The following is a 27,870-nucleotide window of genomic DNA, read 5'->3' on the forward strand; positions in this document are numbered from 1 at the left end:
TATCATCTTTTTTCTTTATTCTCCTACTTCAGTAGAGTAGATGTGTTGACTTACTTTGTTTTCCTTTATCTTTTTAATTTTAGGCTAAACTAAACAAAACAAAAACCAATAAAAATAATATAGGAAAGAGACTCATGAACTCTGATAGGAAAGAGACTCATGAACTCTGATAGGGGTTTGATGTCTTCAAGAGATATAAAAGCTAGGCCATTCCATACTAGAAAGGTTTAGCTAGGCGTTGTTCTCAAAATCTATGCATAATTCATTGCCTATTCTCTTGAGTAGTGGCTTTTCCCAAAAAAGAAGTGATTTTGATGGAGATTTGTGTGCGTTGTGATTTTTGCTCTCTTTTTTATGCATAAAGAATACTTGGTGGTTTAAATTTTTGTTTGATTTGTTGTTTTGATTGCCTATAGGGTAGTTTTCATGTAGCTTGCACATACCATATGTTAGGTTTAGATAGCATCATTTACATCAAAATATGCATTAGAATGCATATTAATTGATTTTTGGCTCTCTTCAAAAAGTTTAACATAGAGCTAAAAATATAAAAAACATCTTGATTTTCACTAATTTTTCTTGATGAATTGTTTTTTTAATTAAGGGGATGCTTAATGATTTTCAAGGATCAAAAAATAGAAAAATAGGGGTTTCATGGCCAATTTGATCATATAGGTAGTCAAATTGATGTTTTTGAGTGTGTTGGATGTAGCAAAACATCCAATTACACCAACTAATCCATCAATTTGGAGATTTTTACCTCTTTTCTTCATTTTACACAAGAGGAAAAAATAAAACCATAATTCATCTTAGATTAGTGAATTGATTACACCTTAAACTATGCACATGGTTTGGCAATAACATAAGTAATCTAATGATGTGCTTGGTTCTATTAATTAATTCATAATTAAATATTTATTTGAGCCCAAAGGATTATCCACAAAGGAAAAACAATAGCGTGCAATCAGAAATGAATTCCATTCATAAAAATGGTACTTGGGAGTTATGTGACCTGTGCTCACACAGGCAAGCGTGCCATAGGCACTAAGTGGTTTTTTAAGCTTAAACGCAAAGCAAATGGTAGCATTGATTGCCTATAAGGTAAGGCTAGTCGCAAAGGGGTATGCCCAAAAGCAAAGGACTATGAAGAGACCTTTTTGCCTACTTCACGTATGACTACCATCATCTGTTGTGTCATTGCATTAGAAACACACTTTGATTAGTTAGATGTCAAAAATAGCTTTTCTAAATGGGAATTTATAGGAAGAAGTCTAGGTCACCCAACCTCTTGGGGTTCAGCGGGCAAGCTATGCTCTTTGAGCAAGGCCTTGTATGGTCTGAAACATGCACCACGGGCATGGTACCAGAAAATTCATGCGCTCACTTGATTGCTCTTGGTTTTAGAAATAGTCCAACAGAGAGCACGCTTTATGTTCGCAAAGTTGGTGAGGATTTGATTATTCTCATACTTTATGTGGACGACATGTTTTTGACTGGTCCCAATGAGGAGCAAATTGTAGTCCTCAAGGTTGACTTGTGCTAGTTGTTGACATTTGTTAACGTATTGCAAAATTTAGTAAATGCTAATAAAAACATATCTACACCATGTTTTAAAATTCTTAAAAGCAAAAATTATAAAAATACATAAAATATTCCTACCTTAGATTCCATGATGATTGACCAAAAAAGCTTTGACTGAAACCGTGAATCCACTCCTCACTTGGTCTCGGGAAAGGCAAGACCAGAAAAGCTTTGACCGAACTGTGAATGAGAAAAGCTTTGACCATCCACTCCTCACTTTGTCTTGGATAAAAAAAAACTTTTGACGGATATCTAGTTTTTCAATGTTTGAAATTTCCAAGAGATAAATAATAATGCATTTCAAAGTTTTTCAATGTTTGAAATTTCCAAGAGATAAATAAATAATGCATTTCAAATTATTATTTATAGTTAAATATCAATTTGGACAGTGTGGCAAGTTGTCAACGAGGTTTGTAGACTCTAGCGAGGACAGCAAATCGACAGAGAAAACCCCGCTTACAACGGCTGCAAAAAGCCACCTTCAACCATACATACCCCTGTATATCAGCATCAAAATTTGGGGTAGGCAGAATCTGCATCTGCAATTGCAGACGATCGATCATCGGACTGTAGAGCTCCTTGGAATCAAGGATTTTCCTGTAATCAGGGTCCTCGCTTGTACATTTCAGATAGGATTTTGTATAAGTGTCTTAAATTAGGGTTTTTGTGGCCTGAGATCGGAAACAAGGGCTTCGTGATCTCCGTCAATGGACAGTTCTGGATCTTCGGCCGAGCTACCCTACAGAAGGCGAAGGTATGGCCTGCATTTGCCATCAAATCTGCTGCAAACCCCAGTTTCGGGGCTTCTGGAGCTGCTGGGCGTGTTCAGGGGGGTAGCCCAGCCATCAGATCATGAGGCCGCAATCGCTTCTTCAGGAGTCGATCGGATTAGGGTTTCTAGCACAGGGTCAGATCGGGTTAGGGTTTCCAGCACAGGGCCGGTTTCAGACGACGATGCGGAAGTGTCCATTCGGATCATTGGGGCGGACGAGATGGACCAGATCAGAATTGGCGATGATGCCAGCACGAGTTCCGCATTGTCCCTGCCGGTCATTACCTCCGATGAGGGTGGACCTAATGCTCCCCCACCCGCTAGTCCATCTGAAAGTGCAGAGACTGGCACTATGGGTAATCAGGGCTCACAAAGGTATGACTTCCAGCAGATTGCCAGATGGATTGAACAAGTCCTGCCCTTCTCCATGCTCCTGTTAACAGTCTTCATCCGGCAACATTTGCAAGGTTAGACTTGCATAGCACAGTTTCTCTACTTGCAGTTCTGATTGTAGACCTAGCTAATGGGCATACATGTAAACCTTTTTGCCTGTTAGAAATTTGGGCTTATTCCTAGCTAATGGTTTTTTATTGCTGTTAGAACTTGGGGCTTATTCGTGCATACATACATGCATATACGCATGCATGCATGCACACATGCACACGCACGTTTGAACACACATGTGCATGCTTACATTTTGTCCTCCTGCTCCTATGAGCTTTGGAATACTGTCGTTTGGATTGACATCCATTCTCCACCAACAATTCATGACCAAGGAAATGCTATCACTCCTTCGAGAAATGGAGTTGACAATCTGTGGCCTTCTACCTCCATGTGGCATTGTGCTGTTAAGATTGTAGATGATGTCACACTGCTGCCTCTTGTAGCATGTATTTATACATACATAGGTAAAGACATTCCTACCAACCTACCTACTAATGGTCATGTATTGCTACATGTAAATCTTGTTGCATCTTAGGGTTTTGAAAAGTCAACATTGGATGTCCAACATGCTTATTTGAAAATACTACTGAGTCTTATTTATGATCAGCTGGATCATTACTTAAAGCATAGGTGAAGTCTTTAGCATTCTGCAAGTAAGTGGTCTAGTCTATAATCCATCACTGTGACTTATAAGGTTTAGGTGGGTTAAGGCTTTTGTATATTATAAGCTTTTAGTATTTTGACGGTCCAATAAATGATTCCAGTATCTGTGATGAATGTTGCTATTTTCCCTTTGTTTAGATATCAAAGGCCCATCGCCAATATTCTTAAAGGAGATTGGATATGATGATGTTCATGACATGTAGTGAAAGGATGCATGGAGAGGGTCCATGGTCCTCTAGGGTGGCTTTAAGTCCATGAGTAGAGCGGCTAGCCACTACCCGGGTAAAGCCTAGGAAGTCGCTGGTAGCAAATCTGTAGTTGTCTCTTTTTAGCACCCAATCAATAGGCTGGGTAGCTACTTTGTAGCACTGTCACGTGCACACCTTAATCCGGTGCCACGTAGACATGATTATTCCTTATAGTCGCCTTAAGGGCAAAGTTAGAGGTCATATGTGGGCAGTTTGGAGCTAATTTGGTGGCCCTATAGGTGCTCGGAGGTGCCCAGGACATGCACCAATGGTTAGGACATATTATGGGCATGATATGAACATACTTTATGACATTTTTGATGACTTTTTATGGCCTGAAAAGTGAAAAAACACCTGATTACGACTTGCTATCACTTTCCTATATAAAGGTAGGTCATGGGTCATTCATAATCATTCAAAGACAGAGATTGCAGAGCCAAGACCAAGGACATGCAGTCTAATAGTTTGGATCAGCCAAGTACATCTCCAAATCAGCGTTTTCCATTAACGTAGAGTGGAGGATAGTAAGCATAAGTTCATTCATAGCGTTCATAGTCTAGATCTACATTGAATTTATGACAATCATTGTAATTACTCAATTCATTCAGTAATATATAGGAGTAGGTTAGGTAAAGTGTCTCTCTTCTTCTTCTCTCTCCTTCTCTCTGTCATGAGCATGTGATTTAGTGTTAATCTTTATTGCTTTGCGTTAATCATCATTAAGCACGCTTTCACATAGTGGTCATGTTGACTTCCTAAGGTTCAGGGCTTCCAAGTACTCCGCCAACAACTGGGGGTACTCGTGAAAGAATTCTTCATCCAGCCAAACTGCTTCATGGGTTTCTCGGTCTTTAAACTTCGTGTAGAACTGTCGGATTCTTCGAGCGGATCCATGCTTTCATCTGTGGAGGAGAATTTGCTCTGGCTTTATGACTTCAGCTTCGTCGATCATATCTGGTCGTAGCTCTTGTGATATATCCTGCAATGCCAGACCTACATATGGCTTCAACCAAGAAACATGAAAGACATTGTGCATAGTCCAACTTTCTGGCAACTTTAACTTTAGAGAGACATCACTTAACCTTTGTATGACTAGAAATGGGCCAAAACTTCGGAATGAAAGTTTGGGACAACGCTTGTCCACCTAGCCCTAGACAACATGGTAGACCAACCAACCAGCATGGGAGTAAGCTGTACCCAATAACTGGCTTTGCAGCAGGCCAGCAACATTTTGGGCACAAGCTTCCACTCGGTCAGGTCTCATCAGGTCGGGCAGTAGCAAAAAGGCATGTTTACCAAAAGCGCAACATTTTTTAAGCATTAAATGCTGGGATTTGTCCACATGCTACTAGCCGACCAGCAGCATATGAACATATATATGCAGACATTGCTGTCTCCATCAGATCATTCAGGTATTAAGCAAAGTGTAGAGGCATGCAATCATCCAAATCAACTCCAGGCTATTCAAGAAGGACCTCTTCCACATTCAGCCAGCATATGTGCAGTCCTAAAGCTATCTGTACTTGCATCAGTGGCCCGAAGAGTCTTCAGCAGAGCCTTGGATTGGTGGATACTCAGTCGACGTACGGTCTTTCTCGTCCTTGCGTTGGGCATTCATATTGCTTGTTTACACAAGCATTGTACATCATTCTCCAAAGAATAATATAAGCAAATACTCTTGCTTGCAGGGGGGACCCTTCAGTGGTTATTTGGGACCCAATACTGTGGCGTCTTCTTCATTTTCATTCTCTTCTCTCTCTCCACTCTCTGAATTGGATATTAAAGATTCTCACCACATAAAGGTATAAAGAAGGCCCTGTTGTGCGTTATCATGACCAAGCGCAATGCATGTAACATTGGTATCAGAGCATGTCTAGGTCATTCCTAGGAAAAGTTTTGCATCAATGCTCAGGTTTGCATGTAAATAAGCAAATTAGGGTTTGCAAGCAAAATTAGGGTTTGCGTTTTTGCATTAAATCAGCCTTTTGAGCTTTTTGCTTATTGTCAACATAGTATAGTACTAAAAGTCTATATTTCAGTCTAGTGTGGTTCTAGGATGCCTAGGATGCATGTAGAAGCTTAGGTTTAGGGTTTTGGGGCTGATTATAACAAAAAGCAGCAAGCGTTTCTTCATGGCAACCATAGAGGATATTTTGGCTTTGATGACGAGGCAAAATGAAGCTAGTTGGGCAATGTTTGAATGAGCATCCTAGGAAGGGCAAAGATTTACCAACAAGCATGTAAAGACCAAGATTGCCGAAGGGAACAACATGAAGAAGAAGCAAGGCAAAGAAGGGAACAACGTGAAGACAAAGCAAGGCAAAGAAGGGAACAACGTGAAGACGAAGCAAGGCAAAGAAGAAAAGACCACAAAAGATGTGAAGAAGAGTATTGGAAAGAAATAAAGAAGCTTTTTGCCATGATGAATCAAAGTACTCCAGTGGAAGCAAGTGTGGTAAGGACCGAGGAAGAGGACAAGAGTACCATAGTAGAAGACCAAGGACAAAGGGATACCAAAGAGGCACTAGAAACCGTGTCGGATCTGTAGGTCGAGGTCAACCAAGGGGTGCAATTGTTCGAGCATGCAGAGTCACAAACAATTCCAGATTCCATGCGAGTTCCTGAGATCATCATAGCCATCGAGAAGGTGATAGTTCACGAGGTTCCCACAATTATCTTCGAATCCATTGATGAGAAGGAGACAAGTACTTCAGTTTTTGAGGTGGTCATGGAGTCTACCATGCTGATAGAGCTTCCAAAGGCAAAGAGGCAACTTCCATTCCCCGAAGTTCGCGAGGAGATAGTGGTGGAGACACTGTATGGGAGATCCAGTCTGCATTCAAATCGACAGCATTGAGCAAAGGCGCATCATGTGCACCCCAGCTCCAAGTTTAGCAGGAGGGAATGCAACGTCCACACTTAATTCGGTGCCACGTAGATGTGATTATTCCTTACAGCCGCCTTAAGGGTAAAGTTATAGGTCGTATATGGGTAGTTTGAAGCCAATTTGGTGGCCCTATAGGTGCCTGGAGATGTCCAGGACATGCACCAATGGTTGGGACATATTATGGGCACACTATGAACACATTTATGACATTTTTGATGACTTTTTATGGCCTAAAAAGTGAAAACCGGCCTGATTACGACTTGCTATCACTTTCCTATATAAAGGCAGGTCATGGGTCATTCATAATCATTCAAAGACAGATTGTAGAGCCAAGACCAAGGACATGCAGTCTAACAATTTGGATCAGCCAAGTACATCTCCAAATCAGCGTTTTCCATTAATGCATAGTGGGGGACAGAAAGCATAAGTTCATTCATAGCTTGAGTCTGCCCTGCATCTTCGGAGGTTTGACAGAAACTCAATACGAAGGGCTTTGTGTGAATATATGCTCTTATGTGTGTGTGTGTGTGTGTGTGTGTGAGAGCATATCTTGATACAGAGTTCTACACCCACTATTGGGCACTGATGACGTTAGTGGGGATGTCGTAGTATCTAGTCCATACTATGCATAATGGAGTTGATAGTTATATAGTCTTGTGGATTGACTACCATGAGTATATAACATGCACGTTCCTAAAAGGTGAATTTGGGCATGTTCTTGGATTCATCTAGGTATATAAGTTCGTTCCTAGCATTTATGGTCTAGATCTACATTGGATCTATGACAATCATTGTAATTACTAATTCATTCAATAATGTATAGGAGTAGGTTAGGTAAAGTGTGTCTCTTCTTCCTCCTCTATGTCATGAGCATGTGATTAGCGTCAATCTTTATTGCTTTTGCGTTAATCATCATTAAGCATGCTTCCGCATACTAGTCATGTTACAAGCATCCACGTTATTCGGTAGGGTTAGAGTATCTCTGACCTTCATGCCTAGGGTCATGAATGGCTTCAAGAGGGGCGTAGGGCTGGCACTACTCATGAGCTTCAAGAAGGGCATAGGGCTAGCACTATTCACATAGTTTGTCTAGTTTCGGATCCACGCCTACCAGATGGCTACGTTTGCTCTAATTTGAAGTGCAATATACGGTTTAAAACAACCAACATGGTATAAAATTAAGGATTTTTTTTGAGATAACTCACATGGATATATAAGTATCACCTTTGGCAATTTTGTAATCTTGGATAATGTCTACGGTCATGTCTTGAGACAGCATTTCCATTTTAATTTGTAATAAATGAAGAGGGTTTTTAGCGCACTTGTTTGATGCTTGAATGTGCAATTATTTTATCACTTCCATTCCGTAAAGATTTGTTACCATGTGGGTGTTTTGCAGGGTTCCTTGTAACTTTCTGGCTCTCTATCGTGTTGATTAAGTCAAATGATATTCTTCGGAAGCAAACAGCTCTAAAGGTAGGCTCCCTTTTGTCTTAGATGGTCAAGAAGGAGATCTTTTTGGTTATTGGTCTCTTGATTGCAACATTAGCCTACGTATGACTTATATTTGAATGTTTGTATGAATTGACCTTTATAAAAACGTGGCCTGAAAATTCCCAGGAAAAAAAACCTGGCTTGAAAAAGGGTCAATTGTAATAAATTAGAAGCACCAAGTAAAAAATTGACAGTTGTGTCAAATCACAATCTCGCACCAATAATCGTAGCTTTATGTAAGTGCCAAGACCTTGTATTAGGGTGTTCACACACCAAAGCAGAAGGACAAGGTGGAGAAGATGTGGCTCATTGGATAAAGAGGATGCTTGCCTCCTCCTTTACCCATGCAAGTTCTGGAAGCTACTACAGCCTGATTCATGCCTATCCAATAACTTCATGTTCCCGACCACCCAAGGCTGTCCTTGGCATGGGCAGGTAGGGGAGACCCAATCAGCATGCTCTCTCCCTGTCTTCCATGCAACTCTGTGAGGTAATTTCACCAGCAGGAGCTAATAAAAGCGGATTCGAAAGACGTTTATGCTAAACTGTGGGTCCCACTGTAGGCAGGCCAGTGTGTCAATTTCATTGCAGCCTGTAGCTGCAAAAGCTTCCTCTTCCCTGTCCTGTGCATGACAGCTCAGTGACAAGTGGAAATAAGTTGTGTGAACACCACATTTTAAATAGAAGAAAATCACCCTTGTAACACCAAACTGACCTTTAAGGTGGCTTCGATTGGATTTTTATTGATCTGGAAACTATGAGATAAGTGCAACTTTGCAAGGATTTCTTTTAAAGAAAATCAGTGAACTTATTGTTGCAAAGTAAACTTTGCATCATTCCATGAGAGTTCAAGTGCACGCTCTCACCCCAGATGGGTTATTCCCTGAGTGAAAATGTTTGCAAGTGCTAGGCTTAGTTGGAAGTGTGATTATATTCAGGAATCTAGAGAGGAGAGATACCAAAATTTGAGGGTGAAAGGAGTCATTTCTTCATGGCTGGCTGCTCTCGGATGGAGGCTGGCTACATCCAGGGAGGAGGGGGAAGACCCAAACGATTCCACTAGAAACTGTACAAAAAAGGCCATCTTCTTCCAGTTTTGAGAGCTCGAACTCCAGCTTACAGCATAATTAAGGTTTATACTGAGTGTTTTACCTCATTATTACTTGGCATGGGAGCTACTACACGCATACTACTTCAAGCAGGAAAAGAAACAGTTCGCCACTGGCTCCCAGCATACAGATGTTGGCGGTTTCGGAGCATTTGCATTATCTTTTGCAGCTGGAGCAAATGATCTTCCCACATCTGTATGCGCACTTTGTCTGATTTTCTTAAGGGCTACTTAATCACACCTGTTAGGTTAATCTGCTTCAGTTAATACACATGATATGTGCTAATCTCCTCATCAAAATTGGCAGCCTTACTCACCAATGAGGAGATTAACACACACACACACACACACACACACACACACACACACATATATATATATATATATATATATAGATAGAGAGAGAGAGAGAGAGAGAGAGAGAGAGAGAGAGAGAGAGAGAGAGAGCTGTATTAACGTCTACTAGAGGCCGAACTCGACCTATGAGACAAATCAATGTACAACTGTCAATGTCTTCTGGATGTCCAGAAAAAAAAGGACAAAATGAACATGAAATAAACTATGAAAGTACTGAGCTAGTGGGGGGGTGTGATGAATGGAGCACTACTGCTAGAGGCTCAGTATGCAACCTATGCGTAGGGTATACAAGAATGCAATGCAGATCTATCTAGCTCCAACCAGTACCATAATGGGGGTGTAATATGAGAGAGAGAGAGAGAGCGAGAGAGCGAGAGAGAGAAGGGTTAGGGAACTTTGCACAGTACACACACACTGAGCGGGGAACATGCCCTGCCCCCTTTCAGGAATTTATTCAGGAACAATCCACGGGCTCGCAAGCTAGTCAACTGGCACAGATGGTGGCCAGGTAGCAGCAGCGGGTGGTGGCTTTGAGCAGGCGCAGTAGTCAAGTAGCGGGCTGCGCAAGGCAATAGTGCTGGGTAGCGGGTGGCGGCGGCCCAAGATAGATCAGCTGGTAGCGGCGCACAGTACAAGTAGCAGTCAGGTAGGTGGCAGCAGTAGCTCATAGGCGCTAGCGGTCAGGTGGTGGTTGGCGGTGACAATAGGCGCTGGCTGGTGCAGATGGTACGGAGGGACAGCAGCGTTGGCGGCTGTACAGCACGGCCAGGTGGCACAAAGGCAGCAGCTCCAATCGGTGGTAGCAGCACACTTAGGTAGGTGGAGCTGGTTTGCAAGGGGTGCACAGACGTATGGAAGCAACTAATGAAGAAGATGATAAGTTTCAAAAAGGGTTCATGCTTCTCTTATACGTGTGAGAGGACCTGCTTTTTGCCAAAAAGCTTGTCAAGCTTTTGTTTTTGCTTTTTTCTTTACTTTTGATCTTTTACACTTGATACAATAAGATATTACTCAAACATGCCCAGCTTTTCCCAAAGTTCTTGTGCTTTGCTTTTCTAGCTCTAGGACCTTGCTTTTTGGCCTTAGAGTTGCTTTTTGAAAGGCAGCCTTTTGCTTTTTGGTCCGGCTCAATCTCCTATTGCCACTGGTGCTCCCAGCTTGCGGCAACCTAGTTTGACTTTTTGCTTTTCTCTACTTTTTGACCAAGACTAGCGCTTTTCCATGTGCAAACTTTTATGGTCCCTGTTTCCATGCCTTCTGTTACCTGTCCAATGTCCGGGCACGGGTTCCATCACGTGAATAGTGCTAGGAGGGCCAAATAGTTACATTTCCTCTTTCTTATATCGCAGTTGTTCTCAACTGCGGAATGCAAGTGTTCCAAGTATATGCATATGTTCCAAGTATATCCATATATTCCAAGTACTAGCGCTGTCTGGTGAGCTTGTGCACTTGATCTTTCTCCATATCTGTGGTGTCATCTGCTCATCTGGCAATGTCTCTATGCCTTTTCTTTAACCAATAGCTTTGTTCTTGATGGTTCTTCTTCATGGCCTGCCACGTGTTAGATAAAATAAATGCATACTTACCTCTTGTGAAAACTAGACAGAAGCTAGTCAATAAACAGGTATGCATCATTCGTGTCTACTGGGTATTCCAAGTACTAGCCAGGTAGTATGGAGCCCAGTGGACTATCACATGCCATAAATCCAAGCATTGTCCACACATCAAAAACAACACACAAAGCCAAAGAAATTCAAACATACATCAGTATGCAATGCACAAGTAATGATCCTCCTGTTCATGGATTGTCTTGTCTGGTCTGCCAGTGCCAAGCTATTTGGCTCTCGAAGGAAACCGCTCAGTAAATCCTCAAGGCCATCTGGTCACTAGGATCGCCTGAGAGTTCATCAATAGTCATCTGGGCCATCTGGTCTCATTGACTGCTCGACTATGAAATCCAATACAGTCATCTGGGCTATTTGGTCGCAATGATCGCTCGACTATGATATCTGGCACAAAAGGGCGTCTGATGGATCATCTGGCATCATTGCCACCCAAATACAAAAGAGGGCTAGAGGTACAATCCCTCCCTCTTGAATCTGTTTTGTTCGCAAGACGTCTATGCCTGTACTTCAAATACATCTGGACCAATCGGTTCATCATAAGCTCAAAGTATCTCTGGATAGTCCTTGAAGTACTCCTCTGGCATCTATTTTGCATCCAATGGGGAATAATTCTCAAATTTCAAGAGGAACTTTCTGAGCATTGTCTTTCCTCCTTTTTTCACAGAATAAAACACGATCTGTTTTGGTTGCAAAATCTCTTCTTGCTCTTCCACCTCTGGTGGATCCTCCAATACACGTTCCTCTGAGGATGATCTTGTGTATGGTTTCAATAAACTGACATGGAAGGCATTATGTATCCTCCAATGATCTGGAAGGTCCAACCGATAACACACATCGTTGATCTTCTTGGTATCTTGAAAAGGTCCATATACCATCATTCCCATTTCTTGACTTTGCTAATCCAAATATAAATCCATAGCAATACTCTCCCATGGAACATTCGGAATCGGCAAGAGTTGCAATAATCTTGTTGGCTTTTGTTGGTCAAACTTGACCATTTGACAAAACCAAACATTCTCGAACATAAAATGTAACATGCAGCAGAATAAGGGATCCCGTCACACAAGTCTCACACCGCCTTCTTTATCCCGAGTTTCGCGAGTCTTTAGCAATCCACTTTTAGCACTTCAAACTTTAACATATTAGAGAGAGAGAGATAGAACTATACACCGTATTGGGTCCCAAAGTACCCACTGAAGGGCCCCCTCCTATTGCTAGGAGTATTTGCTTTATTATATGTGAAGAGAATGAATGAGGATTGACTTTGGACTGTAGATAAGCCAAACGCAAGATCTCTGAAAGACCAAGAGTCGGGTTGAACTGTACACGGCTGTAGAAGCACCAATGATGACCGATCTCAAGCCTATGCACTCTCCCAATGGAATGTAGGAAGGTTGCAAATCTGAGGCTGAGGGATGGGGCTGATTGGGACTGTTCTAAGTTGTGAATGAATGCTGAAAATGATTGTATGAATGGGTATTACCTTCACCGGAAGGGCTGTAGCAAAACGATGATATGATGAATGTTGAATTATGCATGAAGGTTGAAAACACAGGTTCTGTAGTGCTTCCTTCCTTGGCTGAATATGGCTGATGCATTTGCTGAAATAGGCTCTATGTGCACACGCGATGAAGCTCCATGTGGCTGAAGACTACAAGGCTTGAAGGCTGAGGAGTATGATATGAATGAATGATAGGGAATGATGCTATTTATATGGAGTCTAAGGGCTGGTTGGTTGGCTGTAGAGCTGGCCAACTGGTTCCCTAAAGCTACACGACTGAATAATATGTGAAATAATGGTATTAAATGTTGGAAAATATGGAAAAAATGTCAAATAATTAGGATAAAATACTGGATGATATCCCGAGGCTTCTGTAGTGGTCTAGGTGGTCTACATTCACATGGGATGAATGCTATGCAAAATGCAAACATGTTTTGATGCAAACTCTAAGGCTTCTATGACTTTTATATACATGAATGATTCTCTCCAAGTGGGTTAAAGGGACCTGACTGACTGACTGACTCTCTAAGGCTGAGGAATGATCTATGTAGCTCATGCCTGATTGAGGATTACAATGGGGTCACGACGTATGACAAATATCAAATCCTAAAGGGTTCTACTGTTGTACAATGTGCACTCATCTTGTTACCATGCACTACAATGCAGAGTGCATGTGACATAAAACTAAATGTTCTTTCTGATGCTAGGTCAATAGGAGTAGCTCTGCAAAGCTTGATTTGTAGTCAAGATGTCTCTATGCCCCATGTAGGGTGGAGAATGACATTCTTCCATCCATTTTGGTCTCAAATCCTTTGTCACTCATAATAGGGTTTACATGATAAAGAAACCCTCCTTGATAACATAAGTGGTCACCAAATCTCCATTTTGCAATCTGTTTCAAATATCCCTGTAATTCTCATTGGTAGCATAAAGATCTTTCATCAAAATGAAATCCATATGATAACCCATAGAAACTGCATGGCTCACGGGTCTCTGAGATAATGCATCCGCTACCTTGAAGCCCTTTCATAGGCCACAGCATGGCCCTCATGGTTCAAGATTGCTCCAATGCAATCTCTTGAGGCATCATGTTCAACCATAAAAGGTTTTGATAAATCTAGAATAATCAACTCCGGTCCTTTGTTAGCATAAAGTTTCAATGCTTCAAAGGATTCTGTTTTAGCTTTGGTCCATAAAGATCCCACGGCTTTCTTTGTCAAAACTTGAAATAGACTAGCATCTACTGCAAACCACTTGATGATCTTCTTGGCATGATATCAATCTGATGATCTTCCGATCTCTCTGGTTTCTTGCTTTGGCTTGTCGGGACAATTTACAGCCATATGTCCCTTCTTCCCACATTGGAAACACTTCCCTTCTTTGGCGTATTCCTCATGTTACTCATCCAAAACCTTTTGTCTCATGTCAGACACCACACATAGGCAATTATCTTTCATGAGATAACCCTCTTTGATCACATATGAGGCATGTGCATGACTAGCCATCAAATCAGTCCAAATAGTAGCAAAATCAGCATCCATATGATATAAATCACGCATGGCAGACAAGTCCCCATGAGAGGCAACCGAGATAGCTGCTACATACGGCTTTTGTGACAATGCATCGACTACATTCTTCTTTCCTGGGGTGTGTAAGATCTGAAAATGAAACATAGAGAGGAAATTGGCCATCCTCATATGCTTCTCTGACAACTTAGTTTAGGTAAGAAAATACATCAAACTCTGGTGATCTGTCTTCACAGTGAAATCAGTCCCAAGAAGGTAATGTTTCCATATAGTAAGTGCATGAATTATAGTCAAGAGCTCTTTCTCATAAGTGCCAAGAGATAGCTCTGTATCATGTAATCTATAGCTCTCATAAGCCATGGCATGTCCCTCTTTTAAGGACAACTCCTATGCAATTTCCAAAGGCATCACATTCCACACTAAAAGGCTTTTGCAAATCCAGAATGATCAACACTGGACCATGAGTAGTTGCATCTTTCAATTTGAGGAATGCATCCTTCTCTACAGTAGTCCATTTGAATGTGGCCTTCTTCTTTGTCAAATCATGCAAAGGAGAAGCAATCCATGCAAAGTGCCAAATGAACCTGCGATAGTAAGAGCATAATCCAAGAAAACTACGGATTTCATGCATCGAACTCAATTCGGGCCAATTCCAAATTGCATCAATTTTTGCAGGATCTATCCGCACTCCATCTTTGGACACAATATGCCCAAGATAATGTATCTCTGACAAGAAGAACTCACTCTTCTTTGCATTTATGAAGAGTTTATGCTTATGGAGTTCTTCAAAAACAATGGCTAAATGAGCTCTATGCTCTTCTTCGGTCTTGGAGAAGACTAGGATGTCATCAAAGAAGACACCTGTAAATTTTTTGTACTCACGGAATATGCGATCCATCATTCTATTGAATGTAGCCGGGGCATTCGTAAGACCAAAAGGCATAACAAGATAGATACTCATAAAGCCCAAATGCTATCTTGAAAGCAGTTTTGTGTACATCCTCAGGCACTACACACACTTGATGATACCCACTCTTGAGATGAATTCGGCTAAAGCATGCCGATCCATCCAACTTGTCAAGAATGTTGTCTATGCGTGGAATCGGAAATCGATTTTTGATGGTAAGCTTATTCAAAGCTCTATAATCCACACACATACGAAAGGATCCATCCTTCTTTTGAACCAAGAGGACGGGTGAACAATATGGGGAAGAGCTTGACTGAACCAAACCCTTCTCAAGAAGCTCATTCACCTGCTTCATGATCTCCTCTTTTTGGGATGCACTTACACGATAGGTTGGCCTATTAGGTGGTGAGCTACCCGGCATAAGATCAATGTGATGATCTTCCGGTCGTACAGGTGGCAACTCATTTGGCAACTCATTAGCAAAACAATCATTGTGCTCTTGCAAAAATTTCAGCCTGTCATTACTAAGAGTGTTTACATGTACATTATTTTTCTCAACATGATCTCGTACAAAAATCAAGTACGCAAAAACACTCTTCTTCATTACTTTCTTAATTTGTACATGAGATACAAGGGGAATGGTATCACCATCATCACCAGTATCAATTACATGCTATCGGCCTTTATGCATGAAGGTGATCCTGTTGGTCTTGTAAGCCTTGGACGGATCAATACGTGTATGCCAAGGCTTTCCAAGCAATATATCACAACCATTCAAAGGCGCCGCAAGAAAATCCTCATGATCCACATAGCCTTGAATGTGTATGCACAACTTGCCAAAAATAGGCATGACCTGCACTTCTCTACCAACAAAGGCAGTCCTTGCTTCAATTTGAGGTCCCATGTCCTCCACTTCAATACCCAAAGCAGGTGCCATCTGTGTGGATATGAAATTCTCAGATGCACAATCATCAAATATGAACAAAGCGAGCTGATCCTTGAGCTGTCCCCAAGCTTTACATACAACCGTGTCTGTGCTATCATGTGAAGTGTTGCCCTGCACATCTGGAATCATATGCACATTAGGCTTTGATGCATTTGCATTATCACGCTTCTTCTTGTTTGGGCATGCCTTTGCAATATGCTCGGTGCTACCACAAGTAAAGCATTTCCCCTCACTCATATATTGCTTTTTCTGCTTCGGAGTGAGACCATAGTCTCTCAGTTTGAAGGGTGCTTCTTGGTAGTGTTATTTTCAGCCTTAGGACCATTTTTATCTTGGTTTTGGTCCTTTTTAGGTGGCTGTCCATTTTTGCAGGTTTTGGACAGCCCTCTCCTTGCCTTGAAATGAGGGTTTAGCCTTATTGGATCAACTCAATTTGAGTTCCAATTGCTCGGTGGCGGTGGCACGGCTGCGATTAATTGGTGTAAGGTGTGACCAGGATACATTTGTAGTCCTGCTTTGTACACGAGTTGCAATCTCGACTGAAACCTTCTCTTCCTTTTCGCCTTGGTGACATGCATAAATGGAGATACCTCCAAAAGCACTTTCCAAAATTTTTGTCATGGTTGTGGGCTGGCCGACTTGCCATCCACTGGTTGACTGGCAGCCTCAAGCCATATATATACGAGCTCTTGCCCGCCCATAGTTTTGTATTGTGTATATAGTAGAGTTCGACACTACATTTCCTCTCTTGCTCTTCTGCAGTTTTTGCTCTCTGATTGCTGTCTCATTTCCGTTGCACATCCTGACAGGCGGTTCCACTGAGTGTGGTCATGTTATAGGTGGTCTTGCTTAATTCCATGGGCGGCGAAGTAGGCAGGTCCATTGGCGATGTAGAAGTTTTGTTGATGTGGCAAATCTGCAGGCTCGCTGGGATATAGTAAGTGTTAGAAATTGTGCTCTCTTCGCCTCCTTTCCCCACCCTTTCTCTTCGCTTCACTCTCTCTGCCTGCATTTCGTCCCCTCTCTCTCTCTCTCTTCCCCACCGCCTTCTCTCTCTTCGCCCCCTTTCCCCACCCTTTCTCTTCGCTTCACTCTCTCTGCCTGCATTTCGTCCCCTCTCTCTCTCTCTCTCTTCGCCCCCTTTCCCCACCCTTTCTCTTCGCTCCCTTTCCCCACCCACCCTTGCTCAGGCCCCCAAGGCAGCAACATAACTCTCCCCTGCACCTGTAGCTGAGCATCTTGTAGGTCGCATTCTCTGAGTCTCCCCAAAGGGGAGAGGGTACCCTTGAGGGGGGACTCGTTCCACCAACAGCCCTCTCCTTTATCAGCAGCAACACATGGAAAGTAAGAAGTCTTTTGCCTCAGTCACCGCTTCACGATTACCGCCCATTCCTCCACCCGTGAGCAAGCCGACACCATGGGAAGCCTACCTCATGCAAGAACTGAAGAAACTCAGGGAGAATTAGCAGCACTGAAACACGAGACTATCAAGAAAGATGAACAAATCAACGAACTGAAAGTGCAAGTGCAAGCCATGAAGACGAAGCAAGAGGAAGCACGAGAAGGACCCATACCTACAACACTACAAACAGAAACGACAAACCATGTTTCAAAGGTAAATTCAGTTAACTCACAAGATTTTGTTAAAGAAGTCATATCAGCGGTCAAAGAAAAGGAACGAATGGAAAGTAACAAAAAGGTAATCAGAGTCGGTGGTCTTCCTCAAGGCTGGGATAGGGCAGACATAGCTCAAGAGCTTCGAGAAGACTACATATTAGATACAGATGTACTTACAGCACAACTGAGCAAAGTAGTCCCCTTCGTGGACTTAGGAGACCCTATCTCTATTATAGTAAAGGGTACACAGGCAAAAGTCTCCTATATGGACAACAATGAGAAAATAGCAGTGATGAAGCAAACAAAGTCTCTCCAAGGAACAAAGGTATGGATAGATGATGAACTCACCCCGCTACAACTCAAGAACAAATCGGCAGAGCTGAATAAAGTTAAAGAAGCAAGAAAGAATGGCAAATGGGCAATATACAGAGGAGGACAAGCAATCATTAAAGAATTCCGTACCCCACACCCCCAGAGCAAATCCATCCATGGATGAAATATAGCTATTTTTATTTTGAACCTCAATTTCGAACTAGATGCAATAGAACCCATTGTAACTTAAACTCTTAAGAGTCTTAAGAGTTCATTTTGAGTTATTTTTTTTTCAGTTTTATGCCTCTTTGGCATCGATACCCAGAGTGGAATGTAAATGGATGTACCTGATCTGTCCCATAGGTCGGATTCGGCCTCCCGTGGACGTTAATATAACTTTCTTTCTCTCTCTCTCTCTCTCTCTCTCCTTTGCTCTCCCTCTCTCCCCTATGTTTTGCTTCCGCATTGTGCAACTTTATCATGGTATCAGTTACATAGGTGACCGGCACTTCAAGGCGGCGGCGTTTTCCTCACCACTCAGTGGCTGCGACTTCCTCTGGCTACTGCGTTTTCATCCTGCAGGCTGCGTTTTTCACATTGGCGGCTGCGTTTTTTTCTTCTAGGGTGCTGTGCCTCAGTTTTGGTGGCTGTGTTTTTGTGGTGGCAGCAGCTCTCTCTCTCTCTCTCTCTCCTATGCTATATTCTCCATCATCCGTTGTTGGTGGTGGTGTGGCGGCTGCGTTTTCAGCCCTAGTGGAGGTGTTTCTTCCCGTATGCTTCAGCCTTGCCTTCGCTTAAGAGGGGGCTGTCGGTCCTGTGCTTTCACGGTGTTGGTGTTTGGAGCAAAGCCTGGGACAGGAATTGGTGGTCCTCTTCTTCGCATGTGGAGCATCACAGACTTGTCGCATCTTCAGCGTGCCTCTTCTTTGATGGATCTACCTCCTTTGTGGGTGTTCTCTGGCAAGTTTTGGTGGACTGTTTGCTACTGTCCAGCCCCTTGCTCTCTCAGTTTTGAGAGGGGGCTGCTTGCTCCTCATACCTCATTGCGTTGGAGAAGTGTTGGAGATTGGTTGTGGAGTGTTCAGATCATTAGTGGCACAAAGGCTTGCTTGCAGAGGTGTACTATTGCCGTGGATATGGTTCCCTCTTGCAGGAGGCATCTATCCTTGTTTCTCAAGAGCAGGTAAGGTTCGCTCCTAGTGGACAGGATCAAGCACTTGGTATAGTGCAACAGACAGGACGATGTCACTTCTACTCTTCTGAAATGTAGGTTTTGCAAGACCAAAGGTACAGCCCATGCCAGGACCAAGTTTTCAAAGACGGGCAATGATCATATACAGGATGATGACTGATACTTCTAGTATCCCCCAAGGCTGCAATAGCTAGGGAGGACCTGGATGGTCAGCTTCTATAGTTATATAGATAGTTCTCCCCCATGTGCTCCCAGTCAAAGGAGGCTTGTGGGCGGGAGAGGGGGCTGTTAGTAGCTCCATTTCTGGTGCATGGAAACCGTGAGTTGGAGTTCCAAGCATGAAAAATATCTGTTGAGACAAGCTTATTTTGGAGCTATGGATTGGATTTGTTTCACGTCTATTGCTTGGTGTTGCAGAGATTATGGACTCGATGTGTTCTAAGTTCATTGTTCGAGTTTTTGTAGGACGTGATGTGTTCACAGTCCACTGTTGGGGATTATGGGCGCGGTGTGTCCAGTACCTCATGATTTTATTCTTAGAGTTCACTGTACATTTGTGTGGGAATTCGGAGCCAAGCAAAGTTCTTTGCTGTTCGTGGTGGCATTTTATTTCGAGGAGTCGGGTTAGCAGGTGCTCTTTCCGAGGTGTATCTAGTACTGCGCAATACTGAGTGTCCATGGTTACATCTTCATTAGCTATCTTCTTCAAACTCTTGCACACTATGAGCTGCAGAGGGGGTGCATCTCAATGTATTTGGGGAATGCCTATTTATAAATGAAGTGTAGAGAGAGAGTACACAAGATTGCACCACTAAAGAAAAGATTGATTGTATGTGATGGAAGTTCACCGAGTACGATGGTTTTTGTAGGCTTGAGAGTAGCCTTATCTTTTGACACATACACAGGCGACATGTCCTTACACACACACACACACACACACACACACACACACACACACACACACTAATGACATGTGGCACATTTATCTTATCTACATATCCACATATAAGTAGGTGTTCACACAAACATACATATGAGTGAGTGGTACTGAAGAAGACCTCGAGTAACAGTATCAATGATGGACTCCGGACTGCACACCATTGGTGCCAACACCCCGGACCTCAGGTCAACAAGGCATAATAAAAGGAGTTCCACCATAGCTGCCAACTCCAAGGACTTCCTCCAAGCTACAAAAACCCTCCTCGCACAAAGCAAGGATAAGCTATGGATACAATAGAGCCTTTTATAACACAAGATATTACAAAACACACAGAGGAAAAAAACATGCATGGAGTTTTTTTTTCAGATTTTGGGGGACTACCTGGGCATAGAACCCTTGACCCATAAAAATGATTAGAAATCCCAATCATAATCTTTCTCATTAAGAGAGAGACCATGTACTGCGGTGGCTGCTATCTCTTGCTCCATTGGTTCTTCTTCATTTTCTTCGGCTGCTGCGAGGTGTGCATGATATTTCTCCTGTTCTTGTTCCATCTTTTTGAAGCATTGAGCTTCTTTGTGCCCAAGTCTTTTGCAATAATAACACCTAATTTTGTGGCCCTTTTTGTCTTTCCATTGACTTAGCATGGCTTTGTCAAGATCAATGCTGTTATCACTATGCTCCTTGAGTCTTATGTCTTTTTAAATGAGCATTGCTACTATGTCTTCATAAGATGTATCTTGGGCTAGCCGGAGAACAATTAGGATTTGGGAGAATCGTGATATACCTTTGTATGCTCTTGAGGAGCACATCAATTTTGTCGTCATCTTCAACAACTTCAAGACTGGAGAGTTGTTGAGTGACAGGTGACAAACCCAAATACTGCATTCACTAAGGTTATCACTTTCATTCATCTTTAAATGAAAGATTTTTTTTTCTTCAAGAATACTTCTCAATTCAGAATTTTATTTCGAAATAAGCTTTCCATTTCTTCCCATACCTCCTTTGGAGTCTTTTTGAGATCAAGGTGATATATGAAGCTGTCGACAATTTGAGCCCAATTAAAGCTCAGTCTTCCCAAGGACGAACCTTCTCTGCACCTTTGTCGGCTCCGAGCCTCTTGTCAACTCCTTTGACATTGTTCCAAATCCCCTCCCTCATTAGTAGCGGTTGCATTTTCGTTTGCTATGTCGGGAAGCTGGTTCATTTGAATCTGGTCATGTTATAGGTGGTTCTGCTTGATTCCATGAGCGATGAAGTAGGCAGGTCCATCAACTATGCAGAAGTTGTGCTGATGTGGCAAATCTACAGGCTCGGGGAGAGACACTATGCAGTGGTGCTACTTGTGCAAAGCATAGAGGCAAGCAGAGCAGAGGGCCTGGTAGGTGCGGTGGAAAATGGGCGGCTGGTGGTGAACTGGGTATTATCATGTCCCAGCTGCGGATAGTGTAGACTTTCTCGGCATGGTAAGGGCCCAACGGAAGCACCTCTGCCTAAAAACGTGCTAGTAGGCAAGGTCGGGTCCTGTCGAGGGGCGCCTCCCAGGTCATGGTAGCAGGGTTGAGCTGAGAATAAGCAAGGTAAGCGGTAATGAGTGTGGCAATCCACAATGAGCAGAACCTAGCCTTGATGGCGACAGTAGGCTAGCGCACGCACTTAGCTGCGACTATAGTGGACTGCTGTGAGTACAGTGGATGTCAGCATGTCTTTGTGACCTTGAGCGTCAGCTGGTACAGACAGTGAAGAGTCTCCAGATGCAGAGAGTTGAGTGAGCAACAACATCAAGATTGCAAGAGCCGAGCTCTGATACCATATGTTAGTATTCAGAGTGTGTAGAGAAGCCATGGTGGGTGGTGGTAGACGACCATGGCATGGAGGGAGAGAGAAACAAAGTGTAGAGAGAGTGTACACAAGATTGTATGACTCAAGAAAAGATTGATTGATGTGATGGCAGTTCACCAAGTACAATGCTTTTTGTAGGCTTGATAGTAGCCTTACCTTTTGACACATACAACAGAGGACACATGTCAACACACACACACACACACACACACACACACACTAATGACATGTGGCACACTTAGCTTTTCCACATATAAGGGGGTGCTCACACCGAAGTAGGTGTTCACACAAACATACATATGAATTAAGGTTACACACATAGGAATGGTTACATAGACGTGAAGCTCCAAAACATACCCAACAAACCCCCCTTCAGAGCGAAGGTGGAGTGGTACTCAAGAAGACCTCCAATAACAGTATCAATGATGGGCTACAGACTGCACACCACTAGTGCCAACCTCCGGACCTCAGGTCAACAAGGCGTGATAAAAGGAGCTCCACCATAGCTGTCAACTCCAAGGACTTCCTCGCAGCTATGACACCCCCCCTCGCACAAAGCAAGAATAAGATATGGATACAATGGAGCCTTTTATAACACAAGGCATTACAAAACACACAAAGGAAAAAAACACGCATGAAGTTTATTTTTCCAGATTTTGGGGGACTACTCGGGCAGAGAACCCTTGACCCATAAGAATGATTAGAAAGCCCAATCACAGTCTTTCTCATTACGAGAGAGACCATGTAGCTTTGCGGTGGCTGCTATCTCATGCTTTACTGGTTCTTCTTCTCCATTTTCTTCACTTGCTAGCTGTGCATGATGCTTTTCTTGTTCTTGTTCCATCTTTTTGAAGCTTTGAGCTTCCTTGTGCCCAAGTCTTTTGCAATAATGATACCTAATCTTGTCGCCCTTTTTGTCCTTGCATTATTTACTTAGCATGGCTTTGTCAAGATCAATGCTGCTGTCACTCTGCTTCTTGAGTCTTCTTGAGTCTTCTGTCTTCTTCAATGAGCATTGCTACTATGTCTTCATAAGATGTATCTTTGGCTAACCGGAGAGCAGTTAGGATTTGGGAGAGTTATGATACCTTTTGTATGCTCTTTAGGAGCACAGCAATTTTGTCGTCGTCTTTAACAACTTCACGACTAGAGAGTTGTTGAGTGACAGATCAGATACTGCTTAAGAGTTCGCTAAGGTCATCACTTTCATTCATCTTTAAATGGAAGAATTTTTGGTTCAAGATACTTTTGAATTCACAATTTTATTTCCGGATAAGCTTTCCATTTTTTCCCATACCTCCTTCGCAACTTTTTGAGATCAAGATGGTGTATGAGGTTGTTGGCAAGACTGAGCCCGATTAAAGCGGTTGCTCGGTCATTTCGGTCTTTCCAAAGACGAACCTTCTCTGCACCTTCATCGGCTCTGGGCTTCTTGTCAACCCCTTTGACGATGTTCCACAGCCCCTCCCTCATCAGTACCAGTTGCATTTTTGTTTGCCATGTTGGGAAGCCGAATCTGTGAATCTGGTCATGTAATAGGTGGTCCTGTTTGATTCCATGAACGACGAAGTAGGCACGTCCATCGACTGGGGGGGTTGTTGGGTGGGGGGGCGTTTGGGTAGCTGCAAGGAAGTCCTTGGAGTTGGCAAGCTATGGTGGAGCTCCTTTTATCATGCCTTGTTGACCTTGCTTACAGTATGAATACGTGGAGTACACACCAAGATAAGTACCTTATGTACGTTTACTTTCTTACCAATATATATATATATATGTATATATATATATATGTATATATATATATATGAAATAAACTGTTCTACGAAATCAGGTAAAATTGGAGAGAAATTGGGATAATTGGGGCAAGGATTAATTGAGGAAATTGGGGAAATTGGGTCAAACCACCACCGTACATTTTCTCCCATAAGTTCTTTGTAGATGTTATCTGTACGGGTACTGAAAGTATGGAACGGTACAGAAGGCCCTGAAAGGATTCAACAGATGAGTACAGGTCCTGAATGTAACTATGGTGCACTCTGAATACCAACATATGGTATCAGATCTCGGCTCTTGCAATCTTGCTGCTGCTGCTCGCTCAACTCTCTGCATCTGGAGACTCTTCGCTGTATGTACCAGCTAGGGGTCACAAAGATGTGCTGATGTCCACTGTACTCGCAGCTAAGTGCATGTGCTGGCATACAATCGCCATCGCGGCTAGGTTCTGCTCGCTGTGGACTGCCAGACTCATCGCCGCCTACCGTGCTTCTTCCGGCTCAACCCCGCTGCCATGACCTGGAAGGCGCCCCCCACTGGGACCCTGCCTACTAGCACGTTTTCAGATGGAGGTGCTCCCCTTGGGCCCTTAGCAGGCCCAGCCCATCTGCTGCCCACTCTCGCCTGCTGGGCACCCGTTTGCTGGTGCACCTGCCAGGCCCTCCGCCCTGCTCGCCTCTATACGCTGCACAAGTAGCAGCACTGCTTAGTGTCTCTCCCCGAGCCTGCAGATTTGCCACATCAGCAAAACTTCTGCATCTCCCCCCCCCCCCCCCCCCCCCCCCCCCCCCCCCCCCCCCCCCGGCGGGGGGTCCCTTTGCACAAAGCAGGGATAAGATATGGATACAATGGAGCCTTTTATAACACAAGGCATTGCATATGATGCGGGCATGTTTTGCAACACATATGCAGCAGAGCTGTCCCCTGTTCGGTATCTGCAAAAGCCTCCTGGGGTTCCTTCTTTGTGCATTTACTTCTCATGTTCTTATACTACAACCTTTTTTGAATACCATATTCATATGTTTGCTTATAGCGTGAATTTATGCAGGGTGAGAGAAAGAGCTTAATTATTTTTACGGTCGCAGCTGGGCTGTTCGTGCAAATCATCACAGTTTACTGGTGGTATAGAAAGGAGGAGTTGCTGAGACCTCTATTGATGCTCCCACCCAAGGAGATCCCAAAGTTCTGGCATTCTGTATTCATCATCATGGTGAATGGTATGGAAGCTTTGGTGCATTATAAAGCTCACCATCTACAATATGTAAACTTGACCTAAAGTTCTGTTTATCAATTCATCATGTCCATGCATATCTTCTTTTTGCTGAGTGGCAATTTTTGGTTTTCCCAAGATACGATGGTTAGGCAAGGAGCTATGGTTTTGAAATCTGGGCTTCTGATCTACTACAAAAACACAAGGGGTCGGAACTACCGCCGGCAGGTCTGTTTTTTCACGCCTAGGCTTATTACTGTTTCTAGGCTTTGCAAGGGTGCTGTCTATGTTGGGGGGATTACACATATCAACCCCCTTGCAGGACCCCATCTCGACCCCTCACCCATGGCCCTTAGATGGGGATCTCCCCTTTCCAAGCCCGTGCCTGTCAGGAGGATGGGTGTTTGTCCATTAAAAACTTATTATTAGAATCTAGGGCACTTTTATTGGATTATGTCTATCAGATTTTTTGCCAATTTGTTAATATTGCAACCATGCAGGGTCAGCTGCTCACTTTTGTAGAGTATGTCCTGCTCCTCTACCGAGCTTTACTTCCGACTCCTGTCTGGTATCGCTTCTTTCTTAACAAAGACTATGGGAGCTTCTTCTCGTCCCTAACGACTGGATTGTATCTGACTTTTAAGCTTACATCTGTATTGAAAAAGGTAACAACACCACCTCACCCCTCTCAATTTTGTAGTTAGTACACATATCTGTATGTATATTACAAATGCATAGATATGTGTATATATACTTAAGCACTGCACTCACATGCACTCCAGTGTGAAGGGGTAAACAATTGATGCTTTTTGAGTGAGAGGAAGGCTGTGGACCGTGGTGTGAAAAGGGGGCGATGACCTCCATCAAATCTGAAATGCCATTTTTTGAGGCCTATTGCCTACGTACATCTAAGGTGGACGTTGCTTATGGATTGTATACAGGTGCATATGCTTATTGCAGCCTTGAAGGCACTCTCACGGAGGGAAGTGCAGTATGGATCATATGCAACAACAGAAGAGGTATTCAAATCTTTAAAAAGTGGTTCCTTTTTTTTCCGAACTTCTCTTGTGAAGAGTCATTCTGGGTTTTGTTTTCCCAGGTTGTTGCAATAGGGGATCTATGTGCTATATGCCAAGAGAAAATGCATGCTCCAATCTTGCTCAGCTGCAAACATCTGTTTTGCGAAGATTGTGTGTCTGAATGGTATATCAAAAAAGTTCTCTTAAGTTGCCTTTTAAGCTTTGATCTTTGGTGTCTTGATCATCAAACATGATTTGGTATTTGACACGTTACGCGATGTGCCGGTTGTTACAACCAGGTTTGAAAGGGAGAGGACGTGTCCACTGTGTCGTGCTGTCGTAAAGCCAGCAGATTTAAGGTCATTTGGGGATGGCTCAACAAGTCTCTTTTATCAAATGTTTTGACCTGACCCTCATGCTATCTAAAGGCTACAATTGTATAGAAGGGGATGGCTGTTCATCTTGGCAATGCTACCCAATCTAAGTGCCATTATCTTGTTTCCATGGCTATGGTTATTGGAACAGGTCTATAGATGTGAACAGCAATCCTGGCATGATGAGGTCCAGAATTGTGATTGTAACAGTAGGATACACACTCAACGCAGATTGTGTACGGAAATGCTTACTTTAGCAGAGATCTTCTCACAATTTCGATCTTCTCCCTACAAGTTGGTGCACGTATTATGTGTGTGTTGGGTCAATCTGTTTGTGCTTCACTTGTGTCACTCTTACCATCAATCTCTTGACTTTGTGGAGTGGCCTTGAGAGAGTGACTTTCTGCACGGTTCTGTTGCTGCTGGACTCTTGATGTCAGTTTGGGGGTGGGGAATTAGATTAAGTCTATGTTGGGACCTCAGTTATTTTGGCCCATTCACGTACATTGCAACTTTGCAGAGCTCCAACAGGTTTTCGGCTTGTGTGATTGGAAGAGAGAACTTCAAATGGTAGGTCTAGCTTGCAACTGTCTAGACCTGGTTGACAGCATAGCTGCCCTCTGTTATGCCTGGCTACAATGCTCACTGCGGCACCTCTAGCAGAGAGCTAGCGTCCTCAAGTTCACACTATGAGCAGCCAATTGATATAATGTATGCAACTTGGCGCTTATATTAGCACTTATGAGCATCGCCATCTTGACAAGGTAGCCATAGCCATGCAAGCATTTCAAAATCCAAAACCAAAGAGGACTGAAATCTTAAAAGGGCACTAAACTTTTAATAAATGTGGAGCTTGCATTGCATCTATAGCAGAAAGGTTGATAGAAAAGGTTAGAACTGAGACGCAAGTGTTATGGTGGTGCTCTTATTCATGATTCTTGAATTCCATTCTAAATCAAAGGATGTGGAAATGAATGCGAAGACCACAACATTATACACATTCTCTTATGTTCTTATAACGAACAGGCCTTTCATGGTGTATAGCCTTTGTCGTTTCATCTCTCTCTCTCTCTCTCACTATATATATCCTCCGGTCTTCAGGTCTTTTGAAGACTTAAACATATATTTCTTTCTCTCTCTCTTATTTGCTTTCTTGATTTTAAAAACATTTTTACTTTTGTGGGCATCAAATGCTTGTTCACAACATGGAATAACTAGAGTAGCATATGCACTTCTCTATTTTGTTGCCCAAAATTGTCCCTACCTAAATTGAGAGCCATGTGTATAACGTTGAAGGATTAACAAAAGGTCAAGGGGAACCTTTACCACCAACGAAAATGGTAGCTCCATTAGGGGCAACCCATTTTCTTGAGGGGGTGGAAGAGCACCCTTGTCCTTTCACAACCGTCCTGGTCTTGGGTCGTGGAGTTGAAAATGACAGTGAGGTGCATATGCTTCTTACAGCTTAACATAGTTAAAGTTGATGTGACAGGCCATGGTTTATGTGTCTTACACATCAACAACTCTGTAAAGAA

The 27,870-nt window shown here is 43.0% G+C and overlaps 1 protein-coding gene across 1 annotated transcript; it reads left to right on the top strand.

Annotated features, from left to right (window-relative positions):
• Positions 1-1,963: 1,963 nt before the first annotated feature.
• LOC147622773 (uncharacterized) lies at positions 1,964-26,626 on the top strand. The gene is made up of 8 exons (XM_086822397.1): positions 1,964-2,820; positions 7,995-8,071; positions 24,781-24,949; positions 25,082-25,170; positions 25,443-25,607; positions 25,884-25,961; positions 26,042-26,145; positions 26,261-26,626. Exons 1-8 carry the CDS (start codon positions 2,289-2,291, stop codon positions 26,364-26,366), a joined length of 1,320 nt encoding a protein of 439 aa, XP_086678523.1. The 5' UTR covers positions 1,964-2,288; the 3' UTR covers positions 26,367-26,626.
• Positions 26,627-27,870: the final 1,244 nt, after the last annotated feature.

The sequence above is a fragment of the Cibotium barometz genome, chromosome 28 (genome assembly GCF_041138505.1).
Source record: "Cibotium barometz isolate CiBa-2024 chromosome 28, ASM4113850v1, whole genome shotgun sequence".
Lineage (NCBI taxonomy): Eukaryota > Viridiplantae > Streptophyta > Polypodiopsida > Cyatheales > Cibotiaceae > Cibotium > Cibotium barometz.

Coding starts and splice junctions, on each gene's coding strand:
- LOC147622773 (XM_086822397.1), top strand. CDS start 2,289: ATGGACAGTTCTGGATCTTCGGCCGAGCTACCCTACAGAAGGCGAAGG. Junction 2,821..7,994: donor CATCCGGCAACATTTGCAAG/GTTAGACTTGCA, acceptor GGTGTTTTGCAG/GGTTCCTTGTAACTTTCTGG. Junction 24,950..25,081: donor ATTCATCATCATGGTGAATG/GTATGGAAGCTT, acceptor GGTTTTCCCAAG/ATACGATGGTTAGGCAAGGA.